Raw genomic sequence first — 21,653 nt, 5'->3', positions numbered from 1 at the left:
GAAGCAGGATTTGGGAAAATGTTCCTGGGATAATAATATATGTGCAGTGTACATGCATTTCAACAATACGCCTTTTGTCTGTATGCTTAGTCCCAGTAGTGCTTATGACAACCAGGCAGGATCGAAACAACTCTTCCAAGTTTACCCTTCTTTAGTTGAGTTGTTGGAGCTGTTGTCCTGGCTGACACTGATAATGACTTTGCCTTTGGGTGCCCTTTGCTACCTCCAGTAACCCCAGTAAACCAATTGTACTTGTTAATGACTCACAGTGTTCTGCAGCGTGTCGAATTTGATTAAAGCCAGAGCAAAGACACAAGTCATCTTAAATGTGTAGCCTCCTTATCTCTCCAGCCACACTTGTGGATCCTGTTAGAAGAACTGGGGGGGAAAGGGCAATAGTTTTTGGACAGTAGTTTTATTTTTCCTCAGACATGGATATTCTTTCATTTCATTAGTGTGGGATTCCCCTGTGGCTTCCCTAAATTATTGATAGGATCGATGTTTTGGTTTATTTAGGTTTATTTTTTGTTTCCCCCCCTTGTTGATGCACCGACTGACACAGAGGTGAATTGGATGTCTTCCAGTTTTTTTTCTTTTGTTGGTTTTGAGTTGGAAACGTATGCCTATTGTTGACTCAACGCATTGTCCAAAGCGATATTGTTTACTACACAAAATACAAAAGATTTCTTCTAGGACATCTTGTTTTAAAACACTGCCGGCCCGGTATGTACTGGTATATGGTGGATCTTCCTCTGTATATATGGGTGTGTGTGTGGGGGGGGGGGGGGGGGGGGGGTCCTGCACCTCCACTGACATAATCCCTCATCCATTTACATGGCTGGATACCAAATCCCTACAAATGTGACTGACTTATTTGCTTCAAATTCAGAGTAGCTACATTTGGGGGGAAAAAAGGTCTAATCGGCCCTATATGACATGGAGTAGGCCAAGGAGCCCTTTTGTTTGATTTGTACATGGGCTGGAGGGCTGGCTATTGGAAATCCCTGAAGCAGGCTTTAGGGGCAGGTCTGATTCTCGTGTGAAATGGGAAGGCTCTATAGCTCTCGGCTGACTTGACTGGGGCTGTATGGGTGTGTTGGCAGGGGGAGCGCCGGTCATGAATAGGGTCTTTGACTACCTCAGACTTGCCCTGAAAGGCAGGACAAAGACCCTAGGGCAACGGCTTAGAGCCTCACAGCTGAGCTACAGAATGCTCAGCCCCGTCTTCCTCCCTCCTTGCCTGATTTAAATACTACAGTGGCTTTCAGCGTTCTGGAGATGAAGGCTCACATTCACCATTGCCACATTTGCCATCAACTTTTTCTCTCTCTTGTTTTTGTTTACAATATGCTAATGCCAAGGGCCCGTTTTTACGTAATCCATTCTATGGATTCCTTCAAAGGATGGTGAACATGCACCAGTAAGTCTCTTAGTGTTCATGTTGCTTTCATTTTCCAGAATTCATTTTGATACTTTCTTTTTATTAACTGTTAACACTCGTATGAATGAAGCTGTTCAGGGCTGTGGATTACAGAATGTTTTTTTTTTTAATTCATGGAGATATTGGCAAGTAAACAAGATTAAATTATATATAGGACTCTAATTAGTAGCGTTGCTGGATTGTGTGTGATAAGAGCCGTATCTTCATTTGGAGAGTTTGAAGAGGAGAATTAAATAAATCCCCATAAATCTTTTCTGCAGAGTTAATGGGTCATTTGAGTCCTGTCCAGACACTCTCTCCCCATAGAGTGTCTAGTTTCAGATGTCACTCAGAGCTTTGTTTGCCCCCCAGGGTGAAGGGTTAGGGGTCAAGGTTCGGGGCCAGTTGGCTGAGTGGCCACCAAAGCCCGGTCTTCCCTATAGGCATATCCGATCCCCTCGTCCACACCAGTCCTACAGACCTGATCCCCTCTTCCAAACGGCCTACGGCGTCAATAAGGGGATTAATTTTCAACGTTTCGAATTTTCTTATCATAATCGGCTGCATAAAATTCATCTCGCCTAAGCTGTCAGTGATGCCTTTGTCAGGGATGCATAGTTAATAATGCTAGCTTAGAGGCTTACAGACAATTTGTATGTAGCCACTTCCGACAAGTGTTGGAAGTGACATGGCCTATTTTCAATGGAACTACCGGAGTACACTTTTTCCACTTTAAATTGCTGTATGACAAAGCTGTGGAATGAAGTATAAATTTGTGTCTGACTCTGAACCCTGATTCATATAATTGTACAACTGTGTCCCATGCCAAAAATAATAAAAAATAGGAATTAGTGCAACGGCAGTTTGTTGTGTTGTTAGAGTGTGCAAGTTGGCTTTCCACTATGTAAAAAAAAAACCCTTCTCATTGATATTGTTTGCATTATTTGAGAGGTCCTATTTGTGATGCTTGTGCGAAGACATTCTCACATGTCTGACCAGATCGACAATTCTGTCTTGCACCTCTGCAAGATCTCACACGGGCCCTTAAAAAAAACACGTTCCCTCAGTCTCTTTGTCCAGAACACCTCCAAAAGTTTGCAAACTCAGGGCCTTGCCTTCCGAAGCCCCCACCCACAATCTCAGCGTCTCTCTCCGCCCCGCCACCACCCAAACATGTCCTCCAGCCAGGTTTATTATGCCGTTTCACGCAGACCAAAATTGCAGCTGCATGGAGAACAATCTGGAGCACATTAGCTTAGGCGCTGTGATTTATAAATTGTTTCTCAGGCTATAAATCCCTGCTGTAATTGTGCACAAGTTCCCCTCTCCCTTTTCTCTGTCACTCCCCCTTCTTTCCTTCACAAGAATTCTCCCCCCCCTCTCTTAGTCTCTCTCTCTCTCCCTCTCTCTCTCTCTCTCTCTCTCTCTCTCTCTCTCTCTGTAACACAGCTTACAGTGCTTGGGTCATCACTAATTGTTTGCAGAAGTGTGCAGTTTGGATTCAGTAAAGTTCATTGCGTTGTGGCACATATTTGTCTTTACGGAGACAAACAGGCTTTACGGAAACTATTTTTATGCTGTTGTTCATAAACGTTTTTCTGTGACACACCATAAGCCATATACTTATACATCCAAAATGGGATAGCCATGAGCCTTTGTCCATGGCTCTTTCTGTGGTTCAGATTCTGCATTCCTGAATACTGTGTAATTGGTAGGGGCCTCTCCTAAACTCCGTCCCTGGAAATCTGATATTTGCACCAGCCCCTGATCATAATCACCTTGCCCTTCTCATCACAATGTATTGAGATTGGAAGATAGTAATAGTGGAAACGGAATGCATTTTTTTAATACCACATCCAGCCTTGAGTTTATAATGGCGTAATTAATGCTATAAAGATATTTGTAACCATCTTTGGACGGCCAAACCAGCTCGTAAAATGCACAAATTCAATTTGGTCCAATATTGATTGAGAAAAGGAGGTTACTCTGTTCTCAGGAAGGTGAGGGTTCCTTGCATATGTTTGCCACTCTATTGTTTTGCTTTCAAGAGACCTGGTGAACCTTGAAGAGGTAGGGGGACCCTGTGACCCAGCCTCGTCTTGCTTTGTGTGTGTCCCTCCTCCTGAAATGGACGTTCTATGGACGTTTCAAAATCCTACACAAAATTGTGAGTTTGAGGCAAAAATAAGCGAGGGTTTTTAAATGTTGAAAGTGCACCACTGTATTTGTAGGTAAACCTACATTATATCATGCAATCATGACCCAGCGCTGAATTCCAGTATGCATTATGAAACCGAATCCTCTTGAATACAGCCAATGGCTGTTGCAAGTGTGTCCGATTATGAAAAATACGTCATCTCCTTCCCCCCCCAGACCTTTCAACCCCCTGTGACAATACGCTTTGCTAATTTTGGAGAAAAACAAAGGAGGATGTTGTTCCTTTTAAGCGCTGAAGCTGAACTGTTAACTACTTAAAAATGGATTTGTGGATTCAACAAGATCCTCTGTTACAAACAGTGAGATTCATATCACAACTGAGTTGTGATATGTAATCAGACAAGTGTAATCCCCTTGTCTGAAGCAAACATGTCAAATGTTTTAGTTCTCGAAACAAGACCTTGCGTTACTGAAAAGCCCTTTATTTTGATGTCTGACTGACTAGGCAAGTGGTTTGCTAGAATTGGAGAACTGGCAACAATGAGATTTTAATAGCTCCCAGCGCTTACAATTGATCTCATCATAGCAAACCTCTGACTCCACTTCTGAGTTCACAAAAGCATTTGTTTATAGTGTGGATTTCCCTTGGGATCAATAAAGGTCTTTCTATCTTATCATCTGTCACCGAGTGTTTGTAAATGCAGCCAAAATGATGCAGCCAATCAAACGGCCGTATTTCATTTGTTATTATCATTAGTGCGATCGGCTATAATCCCTACAGGACAGGCTGCTGAGGATACCTGCGGCAAGTGAACGAGTTTCTAGAATATGAGTATGTGAGAGAGTGAGAGAGAGTTTGAGTGTACGGGGGGGGGGGGGGGGGGTGAGTGGGGATAGCAGTGGGGTGATAGGGATGTCAGGCAGTAAAACTGAGATGAGGCAGGGCCCAGGACTCTCAGGGGCCTGGAGATTTGTGCCTGCACTCAGAGCAAACACAGGAGGCATCTGCAGGCAGCTGTGTGTGTGTGTGACTGTGTGTGTGTGTGTGTGTGTGTGTGTGTGTGTGTGTGTGTGTGTGTGTGTGTGTGTGTGTGTGTGTGTGTGTGTGTGTGTGTGTGTGTGTGTGTGTGTGTGTGTGTGTGTGTGTGCACGTGGGGGGGGGCTGCTGCTCAGGACAGGGGGTGGATGCGTGGTGGAGCAGAGTGGTGGTGGTGTTGGGGTGGTGGTGGGGGGGGGGGGGGGGGGTACTTGCAGAGTGAACACAATCAGCCCTCTGTTTTCATAAGACTTGTGGTATGTGAGAGCAGAAACAAATGTGTTTAATTTAGGCCCTTTTTTTCCTCTCTCCTGCTCCCCCAACGCCCACCCGTGCCCACCCCAGTTTTTCAAACTGACTTTTTTCCTTCAAGATGTCTCTCATGGCCTCCTGCCTCTCTCTCAGCTGCTCTTAGGACGTTTTTTAAAAGACCAAGAAAAAACCAAAAAAAGAAAGAAAACGAAGTCACCCAGCTAGTGTGGCGTGTCCAAAAAAAGAAAAAAGGAAAAGAAAGCACGTTTGGAAAAGTTGGCAGACACACTGTTGTTTAAGATCAAATTTACTCTTGGGGGGTAAATATTTATCTGCAGTCTCTGGAAAAAAAGGCTTATTTTTATGTTTTTACCTAGAGGTTAGAAATGATTACTGTACTGTGGTATTTGCCCTGTTGTGAGTGTGTGAGCATGGTACACTTCTTATTGCCTCCTAACTGCCTTGGCAGTCTGAACACTTAGCTATATTGGTAACCCATGCTGTCTCCAGTCAATTTGTGTTTGGTCATAAATGAAAAATGCAGCACTCGATGGTGTGTCATTTGCGTAGACCTGGACGAACGTACATATGCGCACACGCACGCACGCACGGACACACACACACACACACACACACACACACACACACACACACACACACACACACACACACACACACACACACACACACACACACACACACACACACACACAATCTGAGTTCTATGTTGGGCTTTACCGTAAACATTCAGCCAACCACTGCTAACCACCACATGTTCTGGAGTTAATTATACAGAGGTTTATGGCTGTGAATTTCAATGAGACTAGGCTGCCTCCCCAAACAATAAAAACTTGTGTTCCTGTATAACTGGACAAACAATGCCAGAGGAGGAAGCGATGAGAGGGGCAGACAACATCTCTGACATTAGCGGTGCTTAGCATGGCTTGACATTAGATCACGCTGACATTGACATATAGCGGGAGTGGTCCGTCACAATTGAAAGCATGTCCCCCAGGTATGGAAAACCACATAACTGACTTCGTGTAATTGACTTAAATAGTGTCGCTGCCTCCTCTCTGTCTTTATGAGAGGGCCTAGCCTTTACCAGATGCATGATTATTTTCTTGTGGGTCTAATTACACATTGGATTTTATTTGACCTGCTGTTGTGTTCTGCAGTACAATTGCTGACTTATTCCAAACTTTCACCTCGGCAAGGCTGAATAAAGGACTTCTATTCCTTAACTGCACTTGATTAAAATTGCCTGAAAGTAAATGAGATAGAATGGGAACAATGGGCTGCTTCATTTAAAGAGACATATTAGTGGGGACTGTAACGCACTAAAAGTCTGGATACAGGAAGCCATAACTCAGGATCACGTCAAGCAAAAGGAAGAAAAAAAATAAACCCAGAAACAAATAATTGCTTGAACTGCAAAAATGCACACTCCTAGCTGAAGTCACAGCCTCAGCCCCGAGACAGAACGTTAAAGAAACTTTTTTAGGGGAGTTTAACTTGGCCTTGTATTCTGGTAATGCAGTTTTACTGCTGAGGCAGCAGTAAACTCACTCATTAGACTTTTCAAATAAACGAATGTTTGCGGAGCAGTTTGGGCATTGTTCAGAATACGGCATGAGGCAGTCATATGACACCAAATAAGCTCATTGAGTTCAGCGGAGTCAAAGCGCTGGAATGCTGTCACATTCAGGCATTTTCTTACACAATGGCCAATTAAGCAATATCTGCAACGGTCGGCAACACAAATTGCCCGTTTTCAAAATAACAAATTGTGTAGGTGTCATTTTTCCAGGGATACGACTTTCACGCCACGCTTTTCCGAGATGCTTGACGTTACGTATAGATTAGCAGCGTACGAGACGGAAACCCACGGATGTTATATATAGACAACTGTTGAGTGATAGGCATAGCATGTAACCGGTTGAGAGTCTTGTGTTTTTAAGACCTCCCCTCACGCTGCCTCCTCTCCTCTCTCTCTCTCTCCTTGCACTAATAGTTCTTTTGTGTATGAGAGCATGTTAAGAGGCCAATGAGCCTGGCCTTAATAGGCCCCGTCGCCATGGAAACCCCTGCACTCTGGATGTCTGACCTTTGACCCAGTTTTTTTTTACTGGCTGTGAATAAGAGTGCAGGACAACCGGCCAGGTCACAATGGAGACCCGGCGAGCGGAGGGAGTGCCCCTGTCACAGTCACTTAACTTCACTCCTATACGGACTAATGGACACTTCACAAATCTGGTAGCCATTAGCCAGTATGCTACTTCTGCGTTTTGAATTGTGGGACAGCAGGCTTCCCAGGGTTAATTTTATATAAAAACCTGCCTTGCCTCGCTGTTCCTCCGTTGGCAGGAACTTTCTCTCGTAATGAGCCAAGTGATCAGCAAAAGTAGTTGTGCTGGTTTTACGAGTGCCTGTGTTGATTTGAGACTATCCAAACGAAGGGGAAAAAAATATATGCCTCGATATTTTTGCCGTATTGTTTTCGATACTGTGTTCTACTCATTCTGATGCAGGTTGCCGGAGCATATTATTGTCGACTAACGTCACTGTAACCCGTAATGTTTTTATATGCAAGATGTAAATACAGGGTGTCTGTATTTGGGCAGTATGGATTTATTTTTTCCACCAATTATGTTGGCACCAAAATATTTTTCCGTTGTTATTTTCTCTCTCCGTGTGTCTTCCTTCGGTTCACCCAAGATTGTTTTCATTTATAACTTCCTCCCTCAGTAATCTGCCTCATAGTGGTCTGGAAAACCTGGACATGATGCATGCATGCATGCATGCGCTTCCATTCAGAAATGTTTGCCGAGGGCCAAAGAGCAGCACTTGCAGGTCTGACCAGCTCAGATGCTTCGTCGTTTCCCCATCAATTAAACACTAATTAGCACAATGAGTGTTAGCCGTTTGCTTAAGAATTGTCCATGTAATTGCCTGTAATGTTGGCAAACAATGGGTCTTAATGCAAAAGCCCCTAACAGGGCGGAGAGTACTTACTGCATTGTCTTTGTCCCCCACAAGCTCTAATTGTATTTCATGCATAGATCAAGTTAAGGTGTCAATGGCCCTGCATGAGCAGGTGATCTCAGCTGAGCAAACCGGGGAGGGACTGTTGTGTCGCGGCTTGACAAGGCCATTGTCTGGAGTCGCTGTTCATATGGGTAAGGCGAGGGTAATTATCACCTCAGCCAAACAGCAAGCTGTGTGGCCCATTTGTTTTCTGTTGGGGGCAAAGGAAAACAATGGGGAGGGGTTCTCCACACGGTAGGTGATTGACATTATCTGCTGGAGCAATCCATGGAGGCATTCCGGCTACCCTGCTATTCAGGAGAGGGATTGGGAGAGGGAGGGGGGTTAGAGCTGTTGCACAAGTTTTAGGTCTCGTCTGAAACAGCGGCTTGCATAGCGTCACTCTTTTGGCTGTGTCGGTCTTCACATTTTTGGAGTTGGAACAACATTGAATTGGATCAACACGAGTCACCCCTTTTCTACGATGTAAACACAATAACACATCACTCTATGATGTATTAAAATACAATTACATTACATAAAAATGTATCTACGACTCACCAGTGCTACTTTTAATTGGACCGTAAACTAGGCCGGTTCCTGCTAGCTAGTTCCTGCTAGTAGCTAGTGACAAAGTTTGGGATTTTTCCCCCCTTTTGGCAGTCTCTGACTTAGTAGTTTGACAGCAAATGTCCAGGCATCTGTCTCTCGTCCGTGCTCTGATGTTGGCCGGCAGTGTGGCACCACACACTTCAGAGTTGACAAAGACTGTTGGCTGTGTTTTCCAGAGCTCTGTGAGAGCTGTGTAACAATTAGAACCCAGCTCTGGTAAGCTGCATTGCCCACAGAGCATACTGTATGGCTGTATTCTCTCTGTCGTGGCTTTTGAGATTTTTTTCTGTGGCATCATTGGTACCTTTATCGCCTCTGCGTCTTTTTAACAGTAGCGTATTCTACTTGTGTCTATTCGGAGTGCTGGAGGCAGTGGGGAAAGTTGGACGACAATTAGAAAGTGATGAAAATCGATGAGGTAGTTACTAAACAGAGTTCTCTCAATGCTCTGTCCAACACTATTTAACAGAGCATTCTGCTCCCATGCTGAAGCAAGCATCTCTATGGGCCTCAGCCATATGTCTGTCTCAAATTGTGTTTGTTTCTAATTAAATAAGGGCATCTGCAAGCCATTACTAAATGTCCCGAAGTTTAATGCAAAATGTAATTGCTCATATTAGTTTATCCGCGGTTTCAATCTTTCACAAACATTTAATAACACTTCGGCCATGGGATAGGCGAGCTCTTTAAAAAAAGAAATCGGTTTCTAAGTGTTTCCTCTTATTTAAATGTCCCGTCCAATCTCCTCTCTCTCCCCCCTCTCTGGCGTGCTTTTTTTCTCACAGCAGAAAGCAGCTTTACAGTGTTATAGAAGTTTCCGCTGAGTAGCTTGGCCCTGGATTTCTTACCTTTTGTTTCCTCAAACCGCTCCGAGGACTGTACCCAGACAGACACCCTGCCACTGCCTCTCATGTGCTACCGAGCAGCGTGCTCCTATGGGCTGTGACTGTGAAGAGTATAGGAGCTAATGTGACATTCTGCGGTTGGCAGCACCTGGGTAGATGTTTCAGGGTATATCTGCGAGCAGCTTGCTCCATAGGGCACACTGGCAATTAAAAAAAAAGTAGGCGCTTAGGGAAAAGAAAATGCCCGGGGGCATGTTCCTCAATCCTGGCAGAAGCTGTCAAATAAGGGGATGGATGGGAAGGAGAGGCGAGGTGGTGGGCATGGCCAGGACAGACCAAACGCTCACAATAGGGCTCGTTTCATTTGTGGAAGGACTCGTGATTGACATAGATTAGACAGGGAAAAGTGTATTGTTTTGGGTTTTCTCTCCAGAGGGTAGCATTCATTAGGCATCATGCACAGAGCAGAGTACAGTTTCAATAGGGAGCTAGCAGCCTCTAAGAGCAACTGGCTGCCTGACAGTTGTATGGACTAGGGCCCATTAGCTGGAACCTACGATTCAGCCTTGAGCAGTATGGTGAAAATGAAGAGGGCTGATGTCAACTCACAGAATTTCCCCCCTTTTGGAAGGGAAAAAGGGTCCCCTTCCCCCCTCCCCCTGCTCTATTGGACTCCAGCTGTCAGGAAACAATACCCGCTGCCTGCTCCGACAAACTCATTCCTGAAAATGTTTTTTTTTTGTCCTTCTCTCCCTTTCCCCCGCTTGCTATAATGTCTTTTCCATTTTTAACCCACGGTCATCCAAGCTTCCTTCCTCCTTACAATCCCTGAGTGATGAATGAAGCTTTAAAAAAGTCAAAACATGAATGCATGTGAATTTCTCTTTTCGAAATTGTAAAAGTCAAAACTTTGCTATCTGATTTCACGGTGGTGTAGTACAGTATACTAGTAATCACTATTTAAAATATGACTATAATTCTGATCTTTTTCAATGCATATTATGCTGTAGGTGGATGTCATTGTGCAGAACTGAAATCCACACTACATTGAGTACATTCATGCTATATAGGAATTCTGTTAAAGTGCATTGATTGTCTGCAATTCATCTGCACAAGATGAGTGATGTCGTAAACACGAAACAGAATACTTGATAGTTTAATTCCATGCCGAAAGGCAACTGGAATTATAAATGATGATATATCACTACAGGCAGTTTTTTTTTATCTACATTGTGACATAAGCTAAAATATGAAACCCTTTTAATTAATTTGAAATTGTACCAGGCAGAAAATCCACATGCATGTCAATGTGCTGTATCCGGTGTTTCAACTGATTCACAAACCAGATGGCTGAGCTGTGCTAGTGCAGCTTTGGCTCCATGCTATCTCCAGTGCTACAGGAAAAAAATAAAATCCGGTTCAACTTGTACCAAGTAACAAATGGCAACAACCTTTACTTGTTGCACATCAGGGCCCGCTGCGTATTACATATAGCACATAGCACATAGTACATAAGATGGGCAGCCATCTACAAGTATAACTGTTGGTAAACTTTCACAAGAAAGAGGTGGGGGGGGGGGGGGGGGGGGATACGTTATACATTCATTCACAATGGGAGATGATCTTAAGTTTTGACTTTTATAACAGCATTAAAGATTGATTATGATTGCATTTGGGTATGGGTTACAAGGACAAACAACGTGAGTGAAACGGAATAGACCAGACATAGCTCAAAGTCCACACCCAAGTCTTTAACTTCATCCTCCTCAAGATGGGGCTTCCTTCCAGCTGTCTCTTCCCACCCGCTCAGCGATGGGCGCCCACAGCTGGACTCTTGTTTTTCCTTGACAAACGGCAATTTCACAGTTCTCCAGCAGTCAGTCCACTGTGCTCACATTGCTCTCTCTCTCTCTCTCTCTCTCCCTCTCTCTCTCTCTCTCTCTCTCTCTCTCTCTCTCTCTCTCTCTCTCTCTCTCTCTCTCTCCCTCCCCCCGCCCTCATGCCAGAGCCCACTGTCTGACCCCGGCAGCAGAATGGCTCTCATACAGGTGTCTGGTAGAGTTATGGCTCTCTGTTGGCTCGCTTTACGCCATTCATTACCCTCATGTATGTTCTCGGAAAAACTGCAACCCGGCATACTTGTTCACTCTCAGCAAATAGTGAAGTTTGTCCTGTAGCGTAGCAGTAACATCTCAATCTGTTTTATTTGGCGTTACTGCAGCAATGGCGCTTTCAGGAATGTTTAATTTGTTTAAAAAAACACTAGTCATCAGTGGATACTGTTGCGTAATATATGGCATGCTCACCTATTTGTGTGTTATGTAAGCTCATAATATTGTTTCTTACATTTCCGCCCACAGTACCTGCAGATGAAATGGCCTCTTCTGGACGTCCCTGGATCAGCAGGACTGAAAGACTCCCGCTCTCCAACCCCGGGGCATTTAGTAAGTAGACACTATAACACTCCTATCTGTCCATCTGCAGCCTCCTCCTCCTCCTCCTCCTCCACTATAAACCTAGCAACAACAGCACCTGCGGGCTAACTATTGCACACCGCACAGCCACGCTGTCTGTGTGTCCATGCCACAATAACTCAACTCGTTGTAAATCATCCGAGTTGGAACCACCTAGCCATTCATACGTTTTTTTCCCACACAGGTGCGAAGCAGTCATGCTGATGTCTCTGACTAGAGTCTACACACACACAGAGACGGGTGTGCTGAGGTCCCGCATTGTCTAGTCACTAGACAATGTGGGACCTCAGCGGACCTGTTCACTGTGTGGTTTTGCTGAAGGCTGTGTCCTACAGGCAGGGTTGTGATAACGTTAGATAAACAGCAGTCTAGATCAGCCCCCTGAATAAGAGCATGGAGTCCCATGCATGCTCCTATCACCTGTCAGATCACATGCAGAGTGATCTCTGGTAGGGGAAGTCGTGTTTAGTTATGCATGGAGGAGAGGGTTAAGCCACCCTCGCTGCGCTGTGGGCAAATAACCGCTGTGACTCAGCCCCTTGACCTTACACGTCCTGGCTAGACGAGCCTGTTTAGTTTGTGGTGGATTCGTCGGATCTCATAAGCACAACGATGCAAACAACAAAGTCTCCATTGAGGCCGGTCAATGGGAAGCTGTTGCGAAGGGGAGAGTGGAGCTCGCCCAGGGGAATCCAAAGCTGCTCTGTGGTTGACTTCAGTCTCAATTGGAAACCAATTAAAGATATTTTATTACAATAAGTGCTGACCCCTAAGTGACTCGCGCACGGCTGGGTTGTCTGTCAGACAGAGCTTCTGTTCAATGTTTTGTTCCAGCCAATTGCCTTTATCTTATTTACTTAATGCATAACATTATGAAATGCATGATTCTTGCATTGTGGGACAGCGGAGAGAGAGAGAGAGAAAGAGAGAAAGAAAGTACAAGGAGCGGGTTAATGTCAATTGAATTAGGCGGAAATGAAAGAGGCCATTGAAGACTTGATGCAGAGTTTGAGGACTCTAGTTGGATTGTTTCCACTCTGCGCTGCAATGGTTGCTGCTGCAGGATTCACTTGAAAGGAAACTTCATTTGCTGCAGTGTTGGCACCCTGTAACTATTAGTTTGACCTTTATCTCAATTGAACATCATTGATCCAAGAAGGTCAATACAGACAGAGGACGTTGTGTACTGTAGATTATGCCTGGGAAATTGAAGTTGTTGAGCGGTTTTCTGTGAGAAATCTGAACGTTTTTAAATGAATATTAACTCCGTAATACCTTGTAGTAAACTAATTATTTGAACTATTTAAACTCTTTTCATTATCACAAACAAATATATTTGATTAATAATAGGAATGATAATAATCATATCATGGCAAAATACAAAAGTAATAATAGTAAAAGTGTAATACACTCAATGTACCAGTAAATGCCTTTCACTGTAAAGGTATCAAAACAATTATGCTAGGTGTATTATATATATATATATATATATAATATATAATATATATATAACACACACATATATTTTGACAGTAGGTAGCAGCGCATATCCATGCAGCTCAAGTGAAACATTTGTGCGACACACTGACCCAGGATGCAAAATAACATAATTGTTTACGCTGCTCTGTCAACTCTCTCTGTGAAGTTCAGAGAGAGTTGAAACATCATGTGAACTTCCAAGAGGAAGTGTTCACGGCCGCGATCCGGTGATCTCAGCAGCCCTCAGAGAGGAGAGGGTCATTTGATGTGTGTGTGATGGGAAGTAGTTTGTCTGGTGGTTGCTGCCTGGTACCAGGCAGTATACTGTATACCCTGGGCACACAGAATAGAACACACCCCACTGTGCCCTTACCCTCCCCCACCCCCCCACCCACCCACCCCGGGCCAGAAGCTCACATGCCCCCTCTTTGGCGCTAGCGGCTGGCTGACAGGGAGCCAGGCTGATTATGTGCTCATTACCACCACCAGAGGAGACACGCTCGGGAGTGGGAGGGTGAGCAGAAGGCTGCTGCTGGCTCCCCAGGCTTGCAGGCTCCCCAGGTCCCCCCCCCCCCCCCCCCCCCACGCTGCACTAATGAGAGCAGAGGGAGCGGATGGCTGCCCATGGGGGTGGGGTGGGGGTGTGGGGGGCTAAGGATTACTGGCCAGGGCCAACAGGAGGACCCAGGGAGGAGAGACCCGAGGAGAAGCGGGCAGGGAGACCCCCAGTAGGGGGTCCTGCATGGGGCAGGGTCCTTCTTCATGTGATCCTGCAGTTGTCACATTCAAGCTTGTAATACATCTAAATAATGATTACAAAAATGCTTGATCTAATATTGATTATTGATTATTAATATGCAGTGGTGAGTCATATCATGTACATGTGGTTTTATTTTAACCTTGTTAACCACTTGTACGATGGTGTCACTCACGCGACAAAAATAGCAGAGGGTCATTAAAAGGTTTAAAAGAAGGAACGTTAAAACGGCCTTAAAACATTTATATGATATTCAATATATATATACATTATATATATGTACATATATATACATATATATACATATATACATTACATACATATTGTTTTTTCATAGTGGCTGGTGTGATTTGATCTACTATCGATTGGTAGGAGGAATATGTGTAGTGACTGAGAGCTCCACTTGTAGGCACATCATGTACATCATTTTAACCTCATCAACCACTTAAGCCTTATTTTATACGCACAATGTCGTACGATGGTGTCACGCGGCGAAAATAGCCGCGTGACACCAAAAATTGCTACTTTTGAGAAAAAAACAAAAAAAAAACAGGTTGTCTCTCATGACGTCCCCAAAATAGGGATGCCAAGTTGAAAGTGGTTAATCTGGCTTCTTAGATCCACTGTATGAGCAGTGGCGTCATCAGTGCCTTCTACGGGCTGGAGTGCAGCGAGCCTTGAGATTATGACAGCGATGATGAGCATCATAACGTTAGCGCTCCTCCCCGATTCTGACACGCGGCGAAACCGTTCGCTAACGAGGAACCGCATGTTGACTTGCTGCCCTCGCTCACGGCACGGGCCGTGTGGAATGGAGACAGAGAGAGGCGTATATATTATATACACAAGACGTAGGAAATCAGAGCCTTCTGTGGGAGTGAGAGTCGAGGGCAAAGCTGTCCTGTCACTGCGCAGATTGGGTCCATGAGGCCTGTATGCTAATCCGGAGCCCACTCTGGCTCGAGATCCTCAATTATTCAACAGACAGGTTTGTTTAGCATTCAGTTGGTATTGCTTTTGGTAGTAACGGTGGCTGTGATGGTGATTGGAGTGTATGTGCTGCGGGGGATAGACTGGGAAGGAGGGAACAAGCTATTCTGCGGGTATCCCTTACCACCGCACGGCGCACACACATTACAAACCATATACACACACGCGGGCACCCCAGCACTCCCATCTCAGCCTCCGTGTTCAGAGAGCTGTCTATTCATGAATAAAACATCAAAAGGCGCTGCGGGCCCAGGTGATGCAGTGTGTGGGAGACTCAACCTTGTCAGTCCAGCAAGCAGTGGCTGAGCTCAAGCTGAGGAGGAGGAGAACGGAACGGAGGAGAAGAGTTGGAGAGTGGAGAAAGGTGGCTGATCGTGTGCATTCATATAGCAATCATCACGCCAACATGCCTATTACAGCCATGTTGATAGTGCTGTCATGGCTGAATACTTCCTCGAGTCCGCTGAGGTCATTCAGTGACTCACGTTAATTTGTCCGGGAGGGCCCATTCTATGTGTCATTATGTGACAAGCGCTCGACTATTATGTTGGTTTAAAAGGAGCAGTGACACTCTAATGAGGTAGCACTGACCCGAGTGACTGCCCCACCATCACTTATCAGATCAGGACTCACATATGGGCTGGTCTGAACTTGAGTCTTGACAGACACAGAAGAACCCTGCTCTCTGTTTCAATATTGTATTAGTGTGTAGACACTGTAGAGTAATCAAGACAACAAGAGACCTGCTCTTGTCAGCATGTCATAAGTCACTTAGTCACCAAATTTCTAAACAAATTGAAGTGCTGCGAGGTCCTCCTGAGCAGCATTCCAGAGATGCCTTTTGTTTTTCGACCCTCAAGTGTGTCCAGTGCTGTTTTCAACACATTGTTGGACACATGACAGATTCCGTTGAGATGCTGAGTGACGATGAGGCAGCTAAAAAAGAAAGAAGAAAAAACATTTTCCTTTTCTTTTCTGGTCGATTTGGTCCTTACTCTTCTTCTTGGCCCATATTAGTTTCTGCAGACCTTTGGCTTGGTGTGTCCGGTGAGACTTTCCCATTTTGCATTAAGCAATGAACATCCAGGGTCCATGATGAAATCAAAGGCTTCTGCAGGCCTGCGAACTGAATACTGATCTGAGGTCTGCAGTCCTGCTGGGCCACTGCAGATACAAGAGCTTCATCAGACATGAGGAATGTGGATCTGAAAGTCAAAATGATAAGGTCATAGAATGTGTCAGTTATCGCATCGCGAGTCCATGAATGAATTTAAACACAAACAAAGTTAGCTTTTCTTTAACATGTCAATGTTAAAGAAAAAATATTACTGAAGCTTAATCAATTTACAGATATTTCTTATTGAATTACATAGCACAAAGATATTGAGTTTGGCGTTATATCCCACTGAGCTTGTTTTTAGTATGCCTTGTCATCTGTGTGTGTGTGTGTGTGTGTGTGTGTGTGTGTGTGTGTGTGTGTGTGTGTGTGTGTGTGTGTGTGTGTGTGTGTGTGTGTGTGTGTGTGCCCTTTAATGACCGCAGAGAATGGTCACACTACTGCTGCTGACCGACTCCAGTAATATGACACAGCGTGCTTTATTATTCTAACCTAGAATATTAGTGCCATTGACCTTTTCAAAGGCGATGGGTAGAGGTAAAGCAGCAAGTTGTCTGTGATGAATGGCACGGCTTTAGGAGGGGCTGATTCTAAAGGCATACGACACAGTCAGACCCCTCTCACGTCCGCTTCCTGTTGGCGTTGACAAACAAGGCTTGGATTTCTCAGCATGCCAGGCATTCTTTTTCACCCTGTCTTTCCTGGCCGTTTTGAAAAGGCCTCTGAACCTCCCACCCAGAATTGCCTAGCAGAAAGGCACACAAAGCTGCAGGGTTATTCAGTTTGTTCTAAGCTCTCTTCCCCGTCGGCTGTTTGCCTAGTAATTCAATTCAGATGTGCAGGATCCAAAAACATGTTTGCTTGAATGAAATCCACCCCTCCACCCACATTGACCAAGGACTGTGCTTTTCTTAGCACCGTTCCAAGTTGAACAGCCCATCGAGGTATTGCCACCTCTGCCTCTTTAGCCCCAAAACCTCTTAACAGAGAGACACCTATTCTCTGCACTGGCTCAGCAACCCTTTTGCTATTTTTCATCTTCCTGCTACTATGTCGAGCCTGCTCTAATACCAGATCCCGGTGTTGTTGCTTGCGAGCCGCGAGGTACTCTGCACTATGTTGCAGGCCAGTTCTCAACAAGCACGTCTATGTAAAGAGCATGATTTCGGCTGTCTGTCAATGCAGATACCATCTGGTTCCAGGTTGCTCTGTATCCGTCCTGTCACGTAGATGTTGTTTATATTTAAAACACAGCTCATGTTCCATGTGGTTTCCTTATTACACCTTGCCCATGGATCATGAAGCTGAGCATATGAAGCTGTCGCGGGTTTGAGGAATATTACCCCTACACATAAAGCAACTGAATGAAGGTATTGATGGGTCGCGACTTTAGTTTTACACCAACACTGAGCCACAATTTTACATGACTGCTTTTTGTGTTTGCTAGAGCTTAATTCATTAGCAAGAAGTTAATAGCCCGTGCTTTACTTTTTACAGTGTTTTGTTTATTTAACTGTGAAACGGCTCCGAAGTAGGGCGTTTTCCTTAGGAGGTCGCCGTCTTTGTAAAATGTTGACCATGGTATAACCTCTCTTCGGTAGTGACCGGCTCAACAGGTAGGCGGCAAGTAAAAATGCATTTTGCACGTGTACAGTCTGCACACTCAATTGTACAATCACAGTTCTTTGGGCCACTTAATTTAAATGAATGCTGGAATTGTGATGTCGAAACTGGTGCCTTTAAACTTATAAAATCTGTTCAAAGCAAACACACGATTGGCGTATTCCAGAATATGAATTATTAATGAGAATAATTTCGAATTCTAACTGAAGTGCTTCCCAAAATGTGTTGGCACCCAGGTCTAGAGGTCTCACTCAAACAGCATGCACAATATCGGGAGAATTCAGGCACATTGTACGTGAAGTAGAGCAACAAAGCACAGCTGAAATATACATGACATGTGGGATCTGGGGTTGCAATCTCCATAAAGCATTTTTTTCCTGCCATCAAATGATATCAAAGCCTTTTCTGTGTTGTATGAAATCTCGTTTCCGCTCACCTAATGTAGGACTTTCAAACATATTGACCTTACACGCTCTCCAGGTTTAGGGAAAACATAAAAAGATCTGTTCTAAGTAAAGTGATCTTAATATAGCCTTGTTTCACACCAGTCAATATTTTCTTCACCAGGGCTGGCATTACCCCGAATCAAAGTACGCCTTTAGACGTGGTGCGAAATACGTTTGCTAAGGGTTTTTAAAAAAAAAAGAGAAGGAAAGGTTGGACCTGCCTTAAAAAATAAATGTAGCACGAAAAAAAAGGAGGGGAAAAAAAAAAGAGGCACGGCTAAAATTTGGAACAATTCTAAGCAGCGTGAAGTAAGAGAGAGTACAGAAGTCTCAATGCAAACCTTGTTCCCTTACCAGACCACGTTGGTTGGAGAGACGAGAAACTGAGGAGGAGGGGTGGGGGGGGGTGGGGGAGGGATATTGAAGAAAGGTTAGGCTGGAGGAACAAGACTCCTTTCTCCCCCCCCCACCCCCACCAACCCCACCACCCCCCCACCCCCTGACCCTCCCATGTGACAAGTTGAGCCAACAAGCGCTCTATTCAGCGGAGCAGCCAGGGGAAATGACTGCGAGGCCAAACACTACCCTAATGAAAGCAGAGACGCTGGTTATTATTATTGTCTTCATCATCATCGTCATCATCATCTTCACCACCACCACCACCACCATCATCATCGTCGTTGTTGTCATTGTCATTGTCCAGTACTGGTCAGGTCTGCATGATGATGACGATTGGGCCACAGCCAAGGGTCTGGGTTTTATCACCACATGTGGTAGTATTGTTAACCCACTTAGACCTGCAGTCCAATTCTAAAAACGCCTAATGGAAACCTAACCTAAAGTTTTCTGAAAACCTTCAAATTCTTACCGGCGGTATTAAATAAACAAACGAATGAGACACAGAGGTAGCGTCCAGATACAACAGGTCCAAATGGATCAAAGTATATTTAACAACAACGTAGAAAAAACTAAAATCTGGATGGAATTCCTATAAAACACCCTATGTCATGGGCATTCTTGACATGATGACATGACATCGTTGTTGTCATGACTTCATTTAGATTTGCTGTAGTAGTGTTGGCATCCGCTTTCTATATTCCTATAAATGGATGGATTGCTGTAGAAAATGTGGGATTGATAATCTTTCCAGTTGATTATGTGTAGCCATTTATTCTTAGCCTCATTTTGTGAGTGCGTGCGTGCATGCGTGCATGCGTGCGTGCTTGCATGCGTGCGTGTGTGCACGCGCACACGTGTGTGTGTGTATGCGTATGTGCGAGCGTGCACACGTGTGTGTGTGTGCATGAGGTGCCGGTGTGACTTCTGGACTGGCGGCGCTGTTGTTTTGCTTGTTGGGCTGAACAAACAGTTCTCTCCTCCACTAAATGACTGTAATGGTCTTGGCATGTGTCCGCAAGGCTTTTCAGTGTTCCTTGGTGCCGGTCCAGATTGCATCATAATACGGCCCGTCACATTCACATGCACATGTCTGTTGTTTACTGTGGAGGGCGCTGCACTCAGGATAGTTCAAACACACAGGTACTCCAACACAGTGGTTCCCAAACCTTTTAGCCCGGCCGTGACCCATAAGATACATTTGTTGTTGTCTCCCGGGACCCAAACTAGTGAAATGAGCAGATCTACAAGCTCACAACAAGCTTGTAGATCGACTATTTTCACTACTACTTTTCGTCTTACACAAAGATTAAATTCCCATTGACAATGAATGGAGAATGTACGACATATTATGTGGACGAGCAAATTGACATGTTACGTCACGATGATGTACGATGATAAGAGCGCCCCTCACTTCAAACGGTTGTGATTTTTTTGGTGATGTTTCTGAAAAGGTTTTGAAATAATAATAATTAAGAATAAAATGTATGAAGCAACCAGCGTGTGGGAACAAGTGCTGTAACACATGCTAATACCATTGACCAGCAGGAGTGTGTGGTACTGTAACACATGCTAATACCATTGACCAGCAGGAGTGTGTGGTACTGTAAGGCACTGGCTGGCTCTTAAGCCTTTCAGGGCCACGACCCCCCAGAAAAATCATATTTGAACTGGGGACCCCCCAGAAAAATCATATTTGAACTGGGGACTCGCCAGAAAAATCATATTTGAACTGGGGACTCGCCAAAACAATCATATTTGAACTGGGGACCCCTCAAAACAATCATTTGAACTGGGGACCCGCCAAAACAATCATATTTGAACTGGGGACTCGCCAAAACAATCATATTTGAACTGGGGACCCGCCAAAACAATCATATTTGAACTGGGGACTCGCCAAAACAATCATATTTGAACTGGGGACCCGCCAAAACAATCATATTTGAACTGGGGACTCGCCAAAACAATCATATTTGAACTGGGGACCCCCCAGAAAAATCATATTTGAACTGGGGACTCGCCAAAACAATCATATTTGAACTGGGGACTCGCCAAAACAATCATATTTGAACTGGGGACTCGCCAAAACAATCATATTTGAACTGGGGACTCGCCAAAACAATCATATTTGAACTGGGGACTCGCCAAAACAATCATATTTGAACTGGGGACTCGCCAAAACAATCATATTTGAACTGGGGACTCGCCAAAACAATCATATTTGAACTGGGGGACCCCTCAAAACAATCATATTTGAACTGGGGACCCCTCAAAACAATCATATTTGAACTGGGGACTCGCCAAAACAATCATATTTGAACTGGGGACTCGCCAAAACAATCATATTTGAACTGGGGGACCCCTCAAAACAATCATATTTGAACTGGGGACCCCTCAAAACAATCATTTGAACTGGGGACCCCTCAAAACAATCATTTGAACTGGGGACTCGCCAAAACAATCATATTTGAACTGGGGGACCCCTCAAAACAATCATATTTGAACTGGGGACCCCTCAAAACAATCATTTGAACTGGGGACCCCTCAAAACAATCATTTGAACTGGGGACCCCTCAAAACAATCATTTGAACTGGGGACTCGCCAAAACAATCATATTTGAACTGGGGACTCGCCAAAACAATCATATTTGAACTGGGGACCCCTCAAAACAATCATATTTGAACTGGGGACCCCTCAAAACAATCATTTGAACTGGGGACTCGCCAAAACAATCATTTGAACTGGGGACTCGCCAAAACAATCATATTTGAACTGGGGTTCCCCTCAAAACAATCATATTTGAACTGGGGACTCGCCAAAACAATCATATTTGAACTGGGGACTCGCCAAAACAATCATATTTGAACTGGGGACTCGCCAAAACAATCATTTGAACTGGGGACTCGCCAAAACAATCATATTTGAACTGGGGACTCGCCAAAACAATCATATTTGAACTGGGGACCCCTCAAAACAATCATTTGAACTGGGGACTCGCCAAAACAATCATATTTGAACTGG

At 44.5% G+C, this 21,653-nt stretch overlaps 1 protein-coding gene across 5 annotated transcripts in view; it reads left to right on the top strand.

Annotated features, from left to right (window-relative positions):
* tcf7l1b (transcription factor 7 like 1b) overlaps nucleotides 1–21,653 on the top strand; it is a 42,378-nt gene that overhangs the window by 9,396 nt on the left and 11,329 nt on the right. For 4 of the 5 annotated variants that reach the window (XM_079516672.1, XM_079516671.1, XM_079516670.1 and 1 more), the window contains exon 4: nucleotides 11,710–11,793. In XM_079516672.1, the coding sequence (XP_079372798.1) occupies nucleotides 11,710–11,793 (84 nt within the window). Of the gene's footprint in view, nucleotides 1–11,709; nucleotides 11,794–17,472; nucleotides 17,537–21,653 lie in introns of those variants that run through there. The other variant, XM_079516673.1, reaches the window with a different exon arrangement.

This window comes from Electrona antarctica (assembly GCF_951216825.1).
Source record: "Electrona antarctica genome assembly, chromosome: 12".
Taxonomy (NCBI): Eukaryota; Metazoa; Chordata; class Actinopteri; order Myctophiformes; family Myctophidae; genus Electrona; species Electrona antarctica.
Note: the sequence above shows the minus strand (reverse complement) of the source record. Positions and strands in the feature narration are given on the sequence as shown.